A 20,428-nucleotide genomic window follows, 5' to 3' on the forward strand; every position below is an offset into this window, starting at 1 on the left:
AAAACTAGTTTCTCTCATTTTCATATTGGAAACATAATTCTCCATATTCCCATATTGGTTTATTATTAATAGTTTAGAAGCCTAAAAAACATTTATTAAATAAGCAGCAAAGTTTTAAATGTTCACTTGTAAGCCTGGCACTATGCTAAGCAAATGTTTACAGTATCACCCCCATGCATTCTTTTTCAATTAAATTTAACATATGTAACATTATAAAATGATATGTTATAACATTGTTCAAGTGCTGGTAATGCAAACAAAATTTCTTTTCACTCAGGGATTTTAAATTCTTAGTGTACATGTTCAGGTATATATTTTACTCCATAAAATTTAGTACTTTTGAAATTGGTTATTAATCATAACTGCTAAATGATCAATCCAAACCTGATACATCAACATAAAAAGAATAACTGATTTTGAAGAAAATATAATTATCTACATTTGAATCATGAAATTAATGTCTCTTCCAACTCACTTTTATTTCCTCCTTCACATTTATATTTCCCTTAAGGTAACATAGAACTTTTATGGCATAGGATATGAAGATTAAAAAAATGTTAGGAGGAGCCTGTTTTTGTGCCTAGGTAAATAATTAAGCAATCAAATACAAGTTCCTATGACATGAACAGATGAGGAGACCACAGATTCCTATCTGTTTTATAGTTATATACAATTGCACAAGTAATTTAGCACAATTCAGTATTTGACACCATGGAAATATTTCTTCAAGAGAAATCAAATTATTTTTTGAAAAAAATCTTTATTTCCTCAAACTAATGATAATGCATTTTTGGTGAGCATTCACTGAGTATTTTAGTAGAGTTCCTAGTGAGCTTTGCTAGAAGACAATAAATCACATTTCAGTATAAGTAGTAATATTTATTTTTTGCTTAACATATGAGTATTTGAGCTTAGGACATGGAGAATATATTTTCAAATTGCCTTGGTTTATCAGCTCCAACTGTAATATTATTATATTTGCCCTACTCCAGGAGATATTTTTAGGAACATAGTTTATCCCAATTAAAACCCAATAGAAAATTACATTTAATTGTTTTCCCAAAAAAAGGGAAATTGAGAAAGCATGTCACTTGAAAATTGATCTTTTCACAGATTGTTAAGGCTCATAAGCTTTTCTGTAAATAAGAAAACATTACTTACTGTAATTATTCTTCATCTCTTGAGTCCCTTTGACTTTGCCTCGTTTATCAATCCTCAGATACCACTGTGTTCGACAGAAGAGTCTTCTCACTCTTATATCTCCTCCTTCCATGTAATCATAACTTCTTGTATGTCGCTCGGGGCTGGAACAGTTCACATTTGTAGCCATTTGCTCTGGAGTCATGTCATTGCAAGCTAAAGATATAGTGCCCACTAGACAGATAATGTGGAAGCATGATCTGTAGAGCAAACTTGGCAGGATCCATGTCAGTATCCATTTGCGCATTATAGTATAGTGCTCCGGGTGTTCATGAATAACATAATGAAAATTAAATCTTGAGTTGATTGTTGCTCCTAGGTCATTGACCTCTTCCTATCTGTGAACTGTTTAAGGAAGAGCAGTTGCACTCTCCAAATTGTTAGCCTTATCCTTTTAGTTCCTGATAGCAGTATAGGAGTCCTCCTTAAATAACTCTCTGTTGGTATATCCTTATAAAAGCAGGTTGTAATAAACTCAGTTGCTGAGATGCTGTTTGCTACTTGACTTCTGTTTGCAATGAGAGATTAAGAATGGAGAGGGAGGAGAGAGAGGAAGATGAAAAGTGTATAAATTTCAGTGGGCAAATACTATTACAACATACTGTGTAATTCTTACTGTGAAGGTACATTTAAAACAGTTTTCACAGAGGATGTCAGGGTCCTTACCACTCTATTTGTAGACTTATAAAAATTCTATATTAGTAGAGATTAATCTGAACATGATTGTACCATTCATTCCAGTCCTTATTTGATAAGAAACATCTGGCAATTTAGAGCTGTTGATTTAAATTCAGTTCTAAAGTTCCTATTAACAAAATATAAATGCTTTTTCCTAGATGTCTTTATTCTTTTACGGTTGTGGTTTGACAGTCATTTTCTTCTGAACTGCCCACAGTTCTCAAGTTAAACATCAGAATTGCTCTGGAGAATTGCAACCTTATCTTTATGCAAGCTCTATAACGTAATTACTGTAGATAATCACACGGCTCAAAAGTCTAGTAACTTTACTTTTCCCCTCAGTACTAAAACCAGAGAAATAGATAAACTACTAACAAACATTTAGCATTATTTTTAAAGACAAGTAACAGTCACTTACTTGTTCTGTTGATAACAGCTGGATACACAAGAATTCCATGTCTGTTGTCTGCCCTGTGCAACTTGAGCCTCTCTACTGTAGCTACAAACTATTTCTCAGCTGAGAAATTCTCCAGCGGAATCATAATTGTTTCCATAAATCAACAGCAGGCAAGAGGATTTTCTCTGTGTGTGTGAGCGCGTGTGAGCTTGTGTGTGTGTGTGTGGAGCCTTTTATTCGGAGCTTTTCGATAAATACCTTTGCTGACCTCATTGGAAGCAATTAAAACTTAACCAGTAAGCTGTTGAATACAACAGTGAGAATAAAAGAGGCTTGTATAGTATTCATTCAGTGGTCATGAGAGGGAGCTATGAACATGGTTTATGCTCAGATCTACAAATGGGTACCTACTTTGTAGAAACAAATCTCTGACTCTGAAGCAGTTAGAAGGGGAAACAGAATTTTTTAGGTTGTCTCATAGCAGTTGAAATAAGTTGAAAAATATTGCTTTGACCATATATGTAAAGGGATCTTTTAACAGGAAATCTTTTACATAGATTTATGAAGCGTACATTGCTACTATTATTCCTTTGTGTTCAGAATGTTAGAATAAAACTCCTAATATGTATTAAGTCACACCTTAGTTTCTTCAAGAAGTATATAGCTGAGTTAAGGGGATATCTCTTCATAAAGAGATATTTCAGCATTGCTTATAACTTTATGTCTTATGTTGCTAGACTGAAAGTAAGAATAACAATATTCTTGCTTGAGTTGAGCCACTAATTACCAGTATGACCTTGGACAAGTCACCTGATGTTTCTGAATCTCAGGTACTATACTTGTAAAATTAGTCTAGGTGATTCTGTGGTGCCTTGTAGTTTTAAAATTCTGTAATCTGTTACTTACCCTACTAAGATCAGGAAGAGGATACATACTTTTAAAATTATTATTCTTAAAAATTAAAAATACAGAAAAATTTATATGGTTTTATATTGGTTATCAATGGTTGACTCTTGTCCTCAGTAAGAACACTGATGCAATAAATATATGTTCATTTAAAGATGGAATTTTAAGAGGTATAGCTCATGTAAAAAAAAAGAATGCTATTTTACTTTCCACCATGAGTTATTCTCCCCTTTTTTAACATGTATATATTAGTTTCCTGTTCTAGCATGTATTTTTTAGTATACTAGAGTTTCATTAGGTATTTGTTGCAAAATAATTGCATTGTTAATCTAAAGCAATATTTACATATTAACATTCTATTTCCCATGTTAATACTCTCAGTGTGTGCATGCACACACACACACACACACACACACACACACACACACACTCCACTTGAAATGCACTACTTTACCACCAGGTGGTGCACGTAAACCAAATAGGAAAAGAAAATCAAGTATTTCATACATTCAATTGTATCATAAATTATAATTTCCCTTTGTGTCTATGCTTTGGGGGAACAGAATCAAGAGCACAGCATAGTTTAAATTTACTCAATTACTCTTTAGGCACCAAATATGACTTTTCTAAGTTTATTAGAGCAGAAGGGGATGACCCTTCTATAATTGCCTCTGTTGAAAGCTAGATGACTACAAAATACTCCATCATGTATTTCTCTAAAAGGAGGAAGAGACAAAAAAGAAAATATGATGCTACTATGTTATAAATCATATCTCCATTAGTTTTGTAGGCAACAATAATGAACAGGGTTAGAACTCCTAGGACTCAGATATTCCTTCTAAAGAAATGAAAATTATTAACAGCTAATTTACATGTAGATATTCAAGAGCTACTAAATTCATCTGTTCCACATTGACCCTACAGATTTTATACTAAGAAATCATGGAATCAGAAAATTTGCTAATTAAGTGCTCAAGAATTAAATTCAAAAATGATGAAGAGTACTTAGTGCCTCACTTGTTGTATAAGGTTAATTATAAAATTAAAATTAGAAACAAAGTAAATATGAAATTGTAATCTGTTTACTCTAAGTTTATTATTGTTGTTGAGTCGCTGTCATGTCTGACTCTTTCTGACCCATGGACTGTAGCACGCCAGGCTTCCCTGTCCTTCACTATCTGAGTCTGTTCAAACTCATGTCCATTGAGTCAGTGATGCCATCTAACCATCTCATTCTCTGTTTCCCTCTTCTCCTTCTGCCTTTAATCTCCCAGCATCATGGTCTTTTACAGTGAGTCAGCTCTTCCCATCAGGTGACCCAAGTATTAGGGTTTCAGCTTCAGCATCAGTCCTTCCAATGAATATTCAAGGTTGATTTCCTTTAGGATGGACTGGTTGGATCTCCTTGCAGTCCAAGGGAATCTCAAGAATCTTTTCCAGCACCACAGTTCAAAAGCATCAATTATTTGACTTTCAGCTTTCTTTTTGTCCAAATCTCTCATCTGTACATGTCTACTGGAAAAATCATAAAAACTTTGACTATACAGACCTTTGTTGGAAAGTGATGTCTCTACTTTTTAATACACTGTCTAGGTTTGCCATAGCTTTCCTTCCAAGGAGTAAGCGTCCTTTTAATTTCATGGCTACAGTCACCATCCGCAATGATTTTGGAGCCCAAGAAAAGAATATCTGTTACTACTTCTACTTTTTCCCCATCTTTTTGCCATGAAGGGATAGGACTAGATGCCATGATCTTCGTTTTTTGAATGTTGAGTTTTAAACCAGCTTTTTCACTCTCCTCTTTCATCCTCTTTAGTTCCTCTTCACTTTCTGCCAGAAGAATGGCATCATCTGCATATCTGAGGTTGTGATATTTTTCCCAGCAATCTTGAGTTCATTAGATGCCATTGTACATTGTGATTTGAAAATATGAGAGCAGTAATATTAGTGAATGGATTAAATCTTAACAAGGGGATAGGTATCCTTTGATTATCAGTTTACATAATGCTTGCGTGCATGCTGTCGGCCTACAACCACCACAGCCATAATGAAGAGCCTTACTTATCTCTTATTATATTTCAAAAGGAATTATCCAGAAACAAAACTAACTTAGGTATCTCTAGATGGGGTAAACCTTCTGGTTTTTTTAAATTTCATACTAGTAATAACATTAACAAGTATTTATTGTTCTTGTTTTAATGTACACATAATGACAGGCTAAGCACATAAAATACTTTACAGAAATGCTCTTTTGTTTTTTCCAATTTGAGTTAACTTCATTTTTAATTGGAAACATCTCTCTCTCTTGAGCTTTAAACTTGTAAAGCAAAGGATTAAATTTGTAAAACAAAGAATTCTTGCATCTATTTCTAAAAGTTCACTTTTTAAAAAACTGTTCTTAGTAAGTAGAGATTAGTACCTGGGATTCTTCAAAAAAGAAACAGTGCTAATACTTGCCTACTTTGATTTGGTGATAGACTATATGAAAAGAATACAAATAATCTATTTCAGTAAATATCATAAAAACATAGGTAGTTGTTAAAGTAATGATTAACCTTCTAGTTTTGCTTAGGCAACTTCCATTATGTCCTTATTTCAAAAAGAGGTAAATGATAGAAAATATTTTTGTTTAATGAATTTTGCATTCTAGTCAGTAATTTTAAAACTATGTCACATTCATAAGTATGTATAATATAATTAATAGGAGGGAACATCATTAAATATATTCATTCTTTTACATTTTTATATTCTATCCTGTTCCACATCCTCCGAGTTCCCATCCTTTCCCTATAGGTAATCATTGTTATTACCTATATTTAGTTTCTGGTGTATCTTTCCAGAATTTTGTATGCATATATAGGCAAACTGAATACATATGTGTGTATACATTGTTACTTGTTCTCTTTCTATGGAGAAGGTAGCATATCATACACAATGTTCTGCATGTTGCATTTTTTACTTAATGAAAAAAAAGAAAATCTTCCCATCTCAGTATTTAGAAAATACCTCATTGTTTTTTACAACTGCACAGTACCCCATTGAATGAATATATCACAATGTATTTGACTAGCTTCCTGTTGTTGAACAATTAATTTATTTCCAGTCTTTTTCTATTACCAAAAAAATGACACAATGAATAAAATTATTAACGTATCGTTTGAATGGATATTGCCAGTTTACTCTCCACAGAAGTTGAACTAGTCTTATAGTCTCACTCACAGTATATATAGTGCCTGCTCCGTAGAGTGTATTGTCAAACATTGGGGGTTTTGGTAATCTGACAGATGAAAAAAGCATTTTATTGTTTTTTCTTGCATTTCTCATTTTATGAAAGCAAGTGTCTGTCATGGACAAGTACTATAAAGTACACAGTGCTATGAGTGTCTGCCATAAGTGGCAATAGGAAACTTTCCTGTGATAATGCCAGCAGAGCTGCAGTTTAACGGATGAGAGGAAGTTCTTTCAACCAGGAAACACCAGTGGGCTCTAGGAGAGAGAATGAGAAGGACTTTGGTATGTAAAAGAGCTGGAGAGGCAAGCAGGGTCCTGGTGGGCCAAGTCAGAGTTTGGTCTTTATCCTAAGAGCAACAGGAGGCCATTATGGTATGATAATCAGAAGAGTGACATGATCATAATTGTACTCTATGCCTCTATTCTGACCCACACTAATTTAATTTCTGCCAGGAGAATAAGTTTAAGAAATACAAAATTGTGTTCCTTTATCCTATTTTTTCTGTTATTCATATTTTCAAAAAGATACCCAAACTTTGTGATTGAAAAGGAAAGATGGAGGAGAAGAAAAAGGCATATATACCTCACAACTTGGGTAAAGCCCAAGTCTGCTCCATAGGGTTGAGCTAAACGCCCTGAAAAGAAGTGGAACATTGAAGTGTCTTTGAAAAGAATGCCAGAGAAGGTGGTCCATAGATGAGGCAGCATAGAGGAAAATCTACTTGGGGAGCCACAGCCTGCATTTCTGGTACTACCACAGCACACAGCAGAAGCAACAAAGCTCCAAAGAGTAAAGACTGCCTATGTGTCTAAAAACAGACGGACTCATAAGCACCCCTCATAAATATTTCTCATGTTTTAAAAGACATCTGGAAAAGCAGAGAACCCAGACCTGAAGAAACTTCGTGAGCAGTCAGTAGACACCTGCAAGTAACTAGAGCAGACAAAGGCCACAACAACTAAGTCCCTTGTCTTGGGCCTGAATTCTGTCTCATCTTGAAACAGAGGAGGGAACCCAAGAATAGTTGGCATAAGTTTCTACTAACCCGTGGTGAGAGGTAAGGGGGGTGAAATTCTCAAAGCTGAAGCCAGGATCATTTATAAGGTTATATGTTACCCCTTGCATATTTGAAATTGTGATCCAAGATGTATTTCTGCTACATTCTCATCACTATCACCAAATTATGGATTTATTTTCATCTTTTATTCTGTCAGTCCCATTTCATCAATTCAGCCTCAACTGTGGATCATGCCATTCAACCAGTATTACTCACTTCCTTAGTTCATTCACTTAACTATTTATCAAAGAGTTATTTGGTGCCAGATGTTTTCCCAGACGTTCGGAGGTACAGTGAGTATTCTAGAAGTGGTCTTTGCACTTAACAGAGAATGCTTTCTGGTGAGAGAACATAAACACAGCTCTTTGGCCTGTGTATATGACAGAGGCAGCGTGGGTGTGGGTAGGATAGAAACAAGGTGTCCAAGGAGATAGGAGATAGAGGGGTAAATAAATAGGGGGACCTATTTTAAGTTATAAAGACCCATCTGAGGAGATAAAGTTTGTGCTGCCTGGAACAAGACTGATGTTGGTGTGTTCCAAGAACTGAAAGAAGGCCAATATATTGAATGAAGTACATGAGCAGTGAGAAAAGTTGTGAGAGATTAGTGAAACTGAAAAAGTAGGCAGGAGCCAGATCGTAAAGAACTTTGAAGGTCATGGTAATAAGAGTTAGAGGTTATTCTAAGTGTAACGAGAAGCTGGAGTACAGGCTGTTCTACTTATAAACCTTATAGACCTGGGCAAAGGCGCTAGTTAAACTCCAAAGAAAAATGTCAAAAATAATTGAGCAAGTGTGGGGGTTCCTATAAATCTTCAGTCATGTAAACTTTGTGCTTACACTTATACCCTAACATTTTAAAGCTAACTGTATATAAGATACAAAGTCTGAGTCATATGCTCAAAATTGTGTGCCTATGACTCAACTATATAAATATCTCAGTTTACAAGTGTATCTAGATTCTTTGTGTCTCTTGAGTCCATATAAAATTGTTGTTTAATTTTAGATTTGTAAAAAGTTCTCTAATATGCTAATCTAGAAATCAAGTCCTTCAAATTATATTCTTAACTTACTAAACAACTTTAGACCTGGAGCAAGATCTCCAGAGTTACCACTTCTTTTTTTCCCAATTCAGAAATATCTGTATAATGAAGTTAAATTGTACAATTTACTCTTGATTGCCTAGACTCTTCTTAAATTAACACTTAGCTTTAGCAAAGAATCTATCTCCTTGATTCAGTGTTATACAATAGTGCCTGTTTTGATAACAAGTACCACTCTAACAGTTGGAAATTGTTTTAATGGCTATGGAGAGAATTTTGCTTCAACCCTCGGAAAACATTATGGAAAACAACAAAGACTCTGGGTGATTAGGGTTACTACATTCTTTACTTTAAATTGTCATTCTTTGGTTCCATGTTCATTGTCTACATAGCAAAATGAGTGCTAAAACTATCGTTTTTTAATGTTTCATGGGTGTCATTGTGGTTTAAATCTGGTCACAAAAGACCTTTCTGAGGAGGTGATGATTAAACTGAGATCTGAAGGATAAGAAGAAACCAGAAACGAAGGTAATGCACTCCAGGCAAAGGTAACAGGGAAAAGCAAAAGCTCTAAAGTAAAAATGAGCTTGGTATGTTCTAGAAACTAAAGGACAGTGTAACTGGAGTTGAGTGAACAAGGGAAAAGTTAGGTGATATGAGACCAATGTGGGTAGGGTCTTTTTTGTTTTAACTTTATTTTTGAGGATAATTGCTTTACAGATTTGTGTTGGTTTCTGCCATACATCAACCCGAATCAGCCATAGGTATACACAGGTCCCCTCCCTCTTGTCTGTGTAGGATCTTGATATCAATGTTGGGGACTTTGGACTTAATTCTAAGTATAATGTATAATAATCAGTGAGTAACGTGATCATCCTGAAAACTTTGTGAAAGTGATTTGGAGAATGGCAAAAGTTGAAGTAAGGAGACCAGTTAGGAAGCTGTAGCTATAATTCAGTTTGGAACTGATGATGCCTTAGACTGGGATCAGAGCAGAGAGAAGGAAAGAAGTGGGGAGATAGATTTTGGAGACAACGCTAGGTGATAATTCAGTGTGAGAAGCAAGGAAGAGTCAAGGTTAAATTCCAGATGTCTGACATGTGTAACAGGATAAATAGCAGTGTCATTTGCAGAACTCAGATAGACCGGAAGAGAACTGACACTGGAGGGAAAATCGGGCAGCTGGAAAGTCAGGTGAGAGGAATGCTATAAACCCAAACCCTATTCATTCTGGATCCAAGGGATCTGCACCTCTCACTCCTTTAAAATAAGAACCAGTAAGCATCTTGCTAATCAATTACCACGAAAGGGTGGAATTAGAAATAAAATCTCTTTCTAAAGTACCCAGGTGCAAAAACGAAAACTTCTTACAGCAGTCTTGTGTGTGTGTGTGTGTGTGTGTGTGTTAGTCGCTCAGTTGTGTCTGACTCTTTGAGACCCTATGGACTCTAATTTTCTAGATATTAGAAATTTTATTACAAAGATAATAAATATTATATTAAAATCTAATATAAAAATATTAGAAACAATATTTCTAGAATATCTACAACCAGAATATCACAGTTCCCAGTATTATAACACATGAAATTATCAGAAGGCAAGCTGTGTTGTGGGACCTTATTACAAAAGCCTAGAGCAGTTTATTTTTTGTTTCAGCCATAAATGGGTTGCAAAGTTGTCCAAATATAGTTTAATGTGCATTTGAGTCAATTCAGGTGACACTGACAAAGAAGTTTCTAATGACAATGTTAGCATTCTCTCTGGGTATTTTACCTAAGAATTACCTTTATAGTCTAGAGGAATGTTGTAGTAGAGTAGTTCATACCAGCATATAAAGCTACAGTGAATTATATAACAAGGAATATCAAAAACTAAACTTGTGTATCTCTAATGTCAAGAAAAAATAGTGAAGTTAAAAAAAGGCAGTCATATCAGTCGTTTGATAGTAGCCATAAGAACAACAAAAGACTGATTTTTTTCTAATGAATTTTTGGCTGCTTATAATTATAGCTTTGATTTCCTAGCCTAAGAAGCTTGGAAATTGGAAGCATTGTTTCATGAGTTTAGAGCATTGCTGAATTAGTAAAAATAAAAAACTGGAGTATATTTTAAAAGAAATACTGTTTATTAATGCCAAGAACTATATGTGTAATAAATCATAGTCACCTGGCTTAATTGAATAAATAAGCAAAATAGGGAAGTAGATTATTATCTACAAATGTGAATGTGAAAGTTCTGAAAGATGTTTGAAAGTTGCTTTCCCTCTTAAATATTTTTAAATCTCCTCTGACAACTGATTTGTCCTACTAATTTGTACTAGCTTAGAAATATCTGCAAAGCAAAAAGATAAACTTCAATGGAAACTCAGTTTGAATGGAAACAAATTCTGAATTAAGGGACTCCAAATGAATGCAGTTTTATTATATTTTAAATTATTCCAAGATAGAATGTTTTATTAGGATAGAATTCACTTTATTATTTTTGACTTGGATAAATAAAGAAAATAACACTAGTTCTTAGTATAAGAAAAAGGGGTGGTTAAAGACTAAGTCAAAAATTGTAATGAAATTATATATGTGCACTCCTCCCTTCCCTGGATTGACTTCTTTATGCCTTCCGTTCTGTTTATTTCACTTAGCATGTTGACATTTATTAATATATTATATTTCTAATATAATTGAATATAAAACCAAGAAGCAAATTCAAAACATCAAAAACATTATTGTTCTTTTCATCCCTCACAAAAGGTGGAAGAGGTGAAAAATATAAAATTTCTGCATCATTTTAACACACTCAGAGCATGTTATAATTTAAGTTTAAAGGGGGCTTTTTTTTCCTTTCAGCAGTAGTCCTCATCTTTTTAGTACTTAAGTTATTCCTTTTAGACTGAAAGATCATCTTGTCTCTTTCTTCCCCCTTTTTGGTTTATACGTAAAAATTCAATTATTTGCTTCCTTATCATTCCTTGTTGATACAAACATTTACTAAGATTTAGGAGTTTTTTGGCTCTGTTTTGAATTCTGAAACTTTTTTATCATATCCTATTCATTCTCCTTCCCTTTCTCTGCATTTTTCTTCTCTACTTTTTTTTATTCTCGTCTCTCTTTCCCTCTCTCTCCTCTCTCTCACACACACACACTTTTTCTATTATACCCATGCTTCAAGTTTCTAGAAACCTCCTTTAGTCATTCTTATATTAATTTTCTACTTGTTTGTCATTTTTTTTCAGTCTAGTCTTGAAAAACACATCTGGTTTCTATTCCAATCAGTATTCCTCTGAGAATAACCTTCATATTATAGAAGACAAACAATTCTCAAATAACCCATAATGATGCAACCTCTGGTAATTTAAACTTTTATTCAATAATTTTAAAAGAGCTATTCATGTACTCTAACTTGGCAGGCTTTTCTTTTTCATTTAAGATAAAGTTTACGGAGGTGGGGTTTATATGGGTAATCATTTAAAGCAAGTTAATATTTGGAAACTTATTCTTTCAAAATGAGAAATCTTGGAAACCAAACATGGAAAATGATTCACTCTTCTCATTAACAATTCATTTTTGAGAGTTCATAAGTTAAATAACACAAAGTGTTTCGGGAGCAAGAAGATAGCAAAGCCTAGGTACTGAAAAAAGAAGACAAAAAATTGGAGCCACTAAGAAACAGCAAATAAATATTAAATGAGAAATTACTAAAAGCTGCTAGCTATACAGTGTGAGAGGATATGGTGTTTAAAGGTAATATGGAACAACTAGCCTGTGATGAGCTTTCACCATTCAGATGTTATCTTTGCAATCAGATATACCTCGATTTGAACTACTGTTGCTCTTGTTGACTGGGAGAGAAAAAGCACCACATGAGAGTTGTGAGCTAAGTTTTATTTGGGGCCAAAGGAGGACTAGCCTAGGAGACAGTCTCAGATAGCTCTGAGAAACTGCTCCCAAGAGATTGGGAGGAGAGGACTCTATATATACAAAATTTTATATATACAAAATTAGAGTATGTGCAATCAAGCACACATTTTGGCACAAGTTGCTGTTGTCACCAGGAGCAGATGTCCATTAATGATTTTAGTGCTTTTCTAGATATGAGAAATAAGCAAGAAATTGGGCTCATTAAAATTTTCTCCTGGAAATATCTGACTATGTAGAGGCCTAGTATGCCAATTTTGCCAAGAGCACAGAGTGCCTCTTCCTGATCTCTCCCCTGAACTCCTTTCAGAATGTGTTGAAGGTCTGCAAATGCAGCAGCTAGTGACTTTTTTCTTGTAGAACCAGGTAGCAAACAAAAATTTGTAGTGACAGGTCCGTCCCCTCATGGTATTAAATTCAATCATAGTTTGAGAGGTATTTCATGACCATTTTGTCCCGTGGTGCTAGGAATGATCATTCGTAGATCAGACAAGGATTTTTTTGAGAGGCCACTCAATGTACGATTACTGAACTAGGTCCTATTAACAGTAACCAAGTGTCTCTGGACTACCTGTCTTACTAGTCTGTTATGGTCCAGAAAATGGTTCCCTCTAGTTTTTCTTCCCACATCTAGAGTTACACTATTATAGTCATTGATCTTATATAGAACTATATAAGTGGTTACTTGCTTGAAGTTACCTAGTCATCGTTTTATCAAAGACTCAGTAACACATTTAGTAACACATTGAATGTGTTAGTAATGTGTAAGAAACAGCAATGTCATAAAATAGGTAGTGTATAGGTAATATAGCTAGTATTATTAGTAAGGTCATAAGTAGTTTATTGACTTAAATTGATTGAACTCCCATTAGGTGTGGCTCAATATATCACCAGGCTTCCCAGGTGGTTCAGTGGTAAAGAATTTGCCTGCCAAGCGTGAAACACAGGTTTGATCCTGGGTCAGGAAAAGCCTCTGGAGAAGGAAATGACAACTCACTCCAGTATTCTTGCCTGGGAAATGGACAAGAGGAGCCTAGCAGGCTACAGTGTGAGGTCACAAAGAGTCGCTTAGTGACTAAATAGTAACAGCAGCAGTATATCACCAAATCATCTGACTTAGTCTGTTCTGTAACAAGTCTTATCTTTAAAGGAAATGATATGATATTTGCTTTTCTCTGACTTACTTCACTTTTTATGATAATCTCTTAAGTTCATTCATGTTGCTGCAGATGGCATTATTTCATTCTTTTTAATGGTTGAATAACTGTGGTGTTAGAGAAGACTCTTGAGAGTCCCTTGGACTGCAAGGAGATCCAATCAGTCAATCCTAAAGGAAATCAGTACTGAATATTCTTTGGAAGGACTGATGCTGAAGCTGAAACTCCAATACTTTGGCTACCTGATGCAAAGAACCGACTAATTGGAAAAGTCCCTGATGCTGGGCAAGATTGAAAGCAGGAGGAGAAGGGGATGACAGAGGACGAGATGATTGGACGGCATCACCAATGCAATGGACATGAGTTTGAGTAGGCTCTGGGAGTTGGTGATGGACAAGGAAGCCTGGCATGCTGCAGTCCATGGGGTTGCAAAGAGTTGGACACAACTGAGCAACTGAACTGAATATTCCATTGCATATATATACAACATCTTTATTTATTCACTTATCAATGAATATTTAGGTTGCTTCCATGTCTTGACTGTTGTAAATAGTGCTGCAATGAATACTGAGGTGCATGTATCTTTTTGAATTACAGTTTTTCCTGGATACATACGCAGGAGTGAATTTGTAGGATCATATGGTAGCTATATTTTTTAAGGAACCTCCTTACTATTTTCCATAGTGGCTGCACTAATTTACATTCTGGGACAGTTTCCTTTTCTCTACACCCTCTCCAGCATTTATTATTTATATACTTTTGATGATGATCATTCTGACTGGTGTAAGGTGATACTTCATTTTCTTTTTATATAAATAATAATTAGCAATATTGAGCATATTTTCATGACCTTTTGGGCATATTGGGCATATTTCGCATGCCTTCTTTGGAAAAATGTCTATTGCAGGCTTCTGCCCATTTTTCAGTTGGTTTGTTTGTTGTTTTGGAGATTAATCCCTTGTCAGATGCATTGTTTACAAATGAATTCTCCCATTCTGTAGGTGGTGTTTTCATTTTATTTATGGTTTTGTTCCTGTGTAAAAGCTTATAAGTTTAATTAAGTCTAATTTAGTGGTGGTTGTTTTTATTGTTTCCCCTACTTCCATTTCTCTAAGAGACAATCTGAAAAGATATTGCCACAATTTATGTCCTGCCTAGGTTTTCCTTTAGGAGTTTTATAGTATTCAGTCTTACATTTAAGTCTTTAATCCATTTAGAGTTTAATTTTGTATATGGCATTACAGAATGCTCTAATTTTTTTTCTTTTACATATAATTGTCTAGTTTTCCCAGCACCACTTGTTGAAGATACTGTCTTTTCTCATTTGTATTATATTCTTGCTTTCTTTGTTTTGCCTAAATTGACCATAAGTGTATGGGTTTACTTTTGCGCTTTCCATCCTGGTTCATACTTCTATATTTCTATTTTTGTACTAGTACCATACTCTTTTGATGACTGTAGCTTTGTAGTGTAGTCTGAAGGCAGGGAGCCAGATTCCTCCAATTCTGTTTTCCTTCCTCAAGATTGCTTTGATTATTCAGGGTCTTTTGTGTTTCCATACAAATTATAAGATTTATTTGTTCTAGTTCTGTGAAAAATGCCATTGGTAATGTGATAGGGATTGTGTTGAATCCATACATTGCCTTAGATAATACAGTCATTTTGACAATATTGATTCTGCCAATACAACAACATGGTATATCTTTCCATCTGTTTGTGTCATCTTTGACTTCTTTCATCAGCATATCATAGTTTTCAGAGTATAGGATCGTTTGCCTCCGTAGGTCTTCTTAGATGCTTTGCTCTTTTTGATTTGATGGTTTCCTTAATTTCTCTTTTTGACCTTTCATTGTTAGTGTATAGAAATGCAACAGATTTCTGTCTATTAATTTTGTATCCTGCAACATTACAAAATTCACTAATGAGCTCTAGTAGTTTTTCAGTAGCACCTTTAGGATTTTCTATATTTAGTATTACGTTGTCTGAGAACAGTGACAGTTTTACTTCTTTTACAATTTGAATTCCTGTTATTATTTTTTCTTCACTGATTGCTGTGGCTAGGGCTTCCAATACTATGTTGAATAAAAGTGGCAGAAACAAACATCCTCACCTGTTCTGGATGTTTGGGAAAATTCTTTCAGATTTTTACCATTAAGTATAATTTTAGCTGTAAGTTTATAAAATGTGACCTTTTATTATGTTGAGATAGGTTCCCTCTATGCCAACTTTCTGGAGTTTTTATCATAAATGGTTGTTAAATTTTATCAAAAGCCTTTTCTGCATCTATTCATGATCATATGGTTTTATTATTCAACTTGTTAATGTCACATTGATTCATTTGCATTTATTAAAAAGTTCTTGCATCCTGGGATAAATCCCCAGTTGATCATGGTGTATAATCTGTTTAATTTATTGTTACAGTCAATTTGCTAGTATTTTGTTGAGGATTTTTATGGATATTTTCCTCAGTGATATTGGTCCCCACTATTATAGTATTAATGTCAATTTCTCCCTTTAGTTAGTATTTGCCTTATATATTGAGGTGCTTCTATGGTAGATGCATATATATTTACAGTTGTTACATCTTACTCTTGGATTGATCCATTCATCATTATGTAGTGTCCTTCTTTGTCTCTTGCATTTATTTTGTTTGATATGATTACTATTACTCCAGCTTTCTTTTGATTTCCATTTGCATGAAATACCTTTTTCCATCCCCTTACTTTCATTCTGTATGTGTTTCTAGATCTGAAGTGGGTATTTTGTATACAGTCTTGGTTTTTTATCTATTCAGCCAGTCTTTGACTTTTGGTTGGAGCATTTAAGGTAATTATTGATGTATAAGTTCTTATTGTCATTTTTAAATTGCTTTGTTTGTTTTCGTAGGTCTTTTTTCTTCCTTTCCTCTTTTTTTTCTCTCCTCTTGTGATTTGATGACTTTCTTTAGTGTTGTGTTTAGATTCCTTTTGTTTATTTGTGTTATAACTACTGTAGATTTTTGGTTTGTGGTTACCATGAGGTTTTGATGTAGCAGTTTATATATGTATATATGAGTATTTTAACTTTTTGAAGTCTTAACTTCAAATGCATTTCAAATATCCTACATAAGCACTGCCCTCCTGTCACAGTTATTGACTTAGATATTGTAGATATATGTGGATGATTGTCAGCCTTTACTGTATGTTTTCCTTTACTAATGAGCTTTCTCACTTTGTAATTTTCTTGTTTCTAATTGTGGTCTTTCTTTTAAGCCTGAAAAAGTTCCTTTAGCATTTGTGAAATTAAAAGACACTTACTCCTTGAAAGAAAAGTATGACCAACCTAGATAGCATATTCAAAAGCAGAGACAATACTTTGCCGACTAAGGTCCGTCTAGTCAAGGCTATGGTTTATTCAGTGGTCACGTATGGATGTGAGAGTTGGACTGCAAAGAAAGCTGAGTGCCAAAGAATTGATGCTTTTAAACTGTGGTGTTGGAGAAGACTCTTGAGAGTCCCTTGGACTGCAAGGAGGTCCAACCAGTCCATTCTGAAGGAGATCAACCCTGGGATTTCTTTGGAAGGATGCTAAAGCTGAAACTCCAGTACTTTGGCCACCTCATGCGAAGAGTTGACTCATTGGAAAAGATCCCTCTGATGCTGGGAGGGATTTGGGGCAGGAGGAGAAGGGGACTACAGAGGATGAGATGGCTGGATGGCATCACTGACTGGATGGACGTGAGTCTGAGTGAACTCTGGGAGTCGGTGATGAACAGGGAGGCCTGGCGTGCTGCAATTCATGGGGTCGCAAAGAGTCGGACACGACTGAGCGACTGAACTGACTGAAAGCTGGTTTTGTGGTGCTGAACTCTTTCAGCTTTCGCTTGTCTGCAAAGCTTTTGACTTCTCCTTTGAATATGAATGAGAAGCTTGTTGGGTAGAGTATTCTTGGTTGTAAGTTTTTCCCTTTCATCACTTTATATCTTGTCATTCCCTTCTGGCCTGCCAAGTTTTCGCTGAAAATTTAACTAATAATCTTATGGAGATTCTCTTTATGTTATTTGTTGCTTTTCACTTATCACTCTTAATATTTTCTCTGTCTTCATTTTTTGTTGATTTGATTATTATGTGTCTCAACATGTTCTTCCTTGGGTATATTCTATATGGGACTCTCTGTGCTTCATGGACTTGAGTGACTGTTTCCTTTCCCATGTTAAAGAAGTTTTCATCTAGTTTCAGATATTTTCTCAGGCCCATTCTGAGTTACAAGAAATTTTTAGCAAAGAGTTAGAAGATAGAAAGGATAACCAAGTGGAGTTGAAGAATACAATAAATGAAATGAAAAATACACTAGAGAAAATCAATACAGAATAAATAAGGCAGAAGAAAAAATCAGTGAGGTGGAAGACAGAATGGTGGAAATCTGTGCCATGGAACAGAATATGGAAAAAAATAATGAAAATAAATGAAGACAGTTTTTAAGAGACCTCTGGGACAATATCAGGATGCACCAACATTCACATTATAGGGGTCCCAGAATAAGAAGATTAAGATATTATTTTTAAGTCAACAGTTCTAAAATACAGTTATTCCTAAAGATTCATGCAAAAGCTCTTCTCTCACTATATTTAATTTACTGACTAAAAAGTTAATCCTACCAAGTTATTTTTCTTGCTGACACATTTACAACAGATGGCTTACTTGATTTCTATTAAACCTTGGTACAATAAATTATTATACTTAATATTGATCACTCTAAAAACATGTCTATATTAATTAAATTGACAAGCAAACTAATAAATAATAAATTTAAATTAATCTTAATACTATTTCTCAGTTTACAGGAACCTAAAATTCATTTGGGTTAGTTTCTTTATGTTTCTGGGAATTTTTATAAGTGCTTAATTTCCTTTAAGCCCATTAAGTAGAGCTCATTTATAAATTAACTTTGATAGTACAATCCAAAGGTAGAGAAATATATATGTATAGACAGACACAACCATATATCTAACAGCTTCATTTTAAAGCTTAGTCATGAATTAGGTACTGTAATATAAAACTCACTAGAATAGATAATGATAATCTATTAGATTATGAGAAATGATAATCCAGGCAACGTAAAACTTTTTTAAAATTCTAAGTAGACTTTTCGTACTCATTTATTTAATAAATATTTACTGAACAGCCATTATCTGTCAGATTCTGGTCTGTGTACCAACTGCCATGGTAATACAACACACTCTCTTACACAAAGATAAACTTAAAATGGAATAAAGATCTAAATGTGAGACCAGAAACTATAAAACTCTTAGAGGAAAACACAGGCAGACACTCTTTGACATAAACCACAGCAAGATCCTCTATGACCCACCTCCTAGAGTAATGGAAATAAAAACAAGAATAAACAAGGGGGACCCAATTAGACTTAAAAGCTTTTACATAGCAAAGGAAACTATAAACAAGGTGAAAAGGCAGCCCTCAGAATGGGAGAAAATAATAGCAAATGAAACAACTGACAAAGAATTAATCTCCAAAATATACAAGCAGCTCATGCAGCTCAATACCAGAAAAACAAACAACCCAATCAGAAAGTGGGAAGAAGACCTAAACAGACATTTCTCCAAAGAAGACATACAGATAGCCAACAAACACATGAAAAGATGCTCAACGTTGCTCATTATTATAGAAATGCAAATCAAAACTACAATGAGATATCACCTCACACCGGTCAGAGTGGCAATCATCAAGAAATCCACAAACAAAAAATGCTGGAGAAGATGTGGAGGAAACGGAAACCTCTTGCACTGTTGATGAAAATGTAAATTGATGCAGCCACTATGGAGAACAGTATGGAAATTCTTTAAAAAACTAGAAATAAAACTGCCATATGACCCAACAATCCCACTAATGGGCATATACCCTAAGAAAACCATAACTGAAAAAGATACATGTACGCCAATGTTCATTGCAGCACTATCTACAGTAGCTAGGACATGGAAGCAAACTAGATGTCCATCGATAATGAATGGATAAAGAAGTTGTGGTACACACATACAATCATGTAATGGAATCTTACTCAGCCATAGAAAGGAATGCATTTGAGTCATTTCTAGTGAGGTGGATGAACCTAAAGCCTGTTACACAGAGTGAAGTTAGGCTGAAAAGAAAAATATTGTATATTAACACATATATATGGAATCTAGAAAAATGGTACTGATGAACCTATTTACAGGGCAGCAGTAGACACACAGACATGAGAACACACTTGTGGACACAGTGGGGATGGAGTTCAGTTCAGTTCAGTCACTCAGTCGTGTCCGACTCTTTGCGACCCCATGAATTGCAGCACGCTAGGCCTCCCTGTCCATCACCATCTCCCGGAGTTCACTCAGACTCACGTCCATCCAGTCAGTGATGCCATCCAGCCATTTCATCCTCTGTCATCTCCTTCTCCTCCTGCCCCCAATCCCTCCCAGCATCAGAGTCTTTTCCAATGAGTCAACTCTTCACATCAGGTGGCCAAAGTACTGGAGTTTCAGCTTTAGCATCATTCCTTCCAAAGAAATCCCAGGGCTGATCTCCTTCAGAATGGACTGGTTGGATCTCCTTGCAGTCCAAGGGACTCTCAAGAGTCTTCTCCAACACCACAGTTCAAACGCATCAAATCTTCGGCGCTCAGCTTTCTTCACAGTCCAACTCTCACATCCATACGTGACCACAGGAAAAACCATAGCCTTGACTAGACAGACCTTTGTTGGCAAAGTAATGTCTCTGCTTTTCAATATGCTATCTAGGTTGGTCATAACTTTTCTTCCAAGGAGTAAGTATCTTTTAATTTCATGGCTGCAATTACCATCTGCAGCGATTTT

General features: G+C 35.0%; 2 protein-coding genes across 3 annotated transcripts in view; one reads left to right on the forward strand and one right to left on the reverse strand.

Annotated features, from left to right (window-relative positions):
- The window catches only part of FGF7 (fibroblast growth factor 7), a 63,072-nt gene extending 60,697 nt beyond the window's left edge, over nucleotides 1-2,375 (reverse strand). Inside the window, 3 exon segments of one of the 2 annotated variants that reach the window (NM_001009235.2) lie at nucleotides 1,162-1,172; nucleotides 1,174-1,185; nucleotides 1,188-1,447. In NM_001009235.2, the coding sequence (NP_001009235.2) occupies nucleotides 1,162-1,172; nucleotides 1,174-1,185; nucleotides 1,188-1,447 (283 nt within the window). 2 annotated transcript variants of the gene reach the window in all.
- Nucleotides 1-20,428, forward strand: part of FAM227B (family with sequence similarity 227 member B) — a 216,494-nt gene that overhangs the window by 148,991 nt on the left and 47,075 nt on the right. The gene's annotated exons all lie outside the window — the stretch shown is intronic.

Source organism: Ovis aries, chromosome 7 (assembly GCF_016772045.2).
Source record: "Ovis aries strain OAR_USU_Benz2616 breed Rambouillet chromosome 7, ARS-UI_Ramb_v3.0, whole genome shotgun sequence".
In the NCBI taxonomy this organism is placed as follows: Eukaryota; Metazoa; Chordata; class Mammalia; order Artiodactyla; family Bovidae; genus Ovis; species Ovis aries.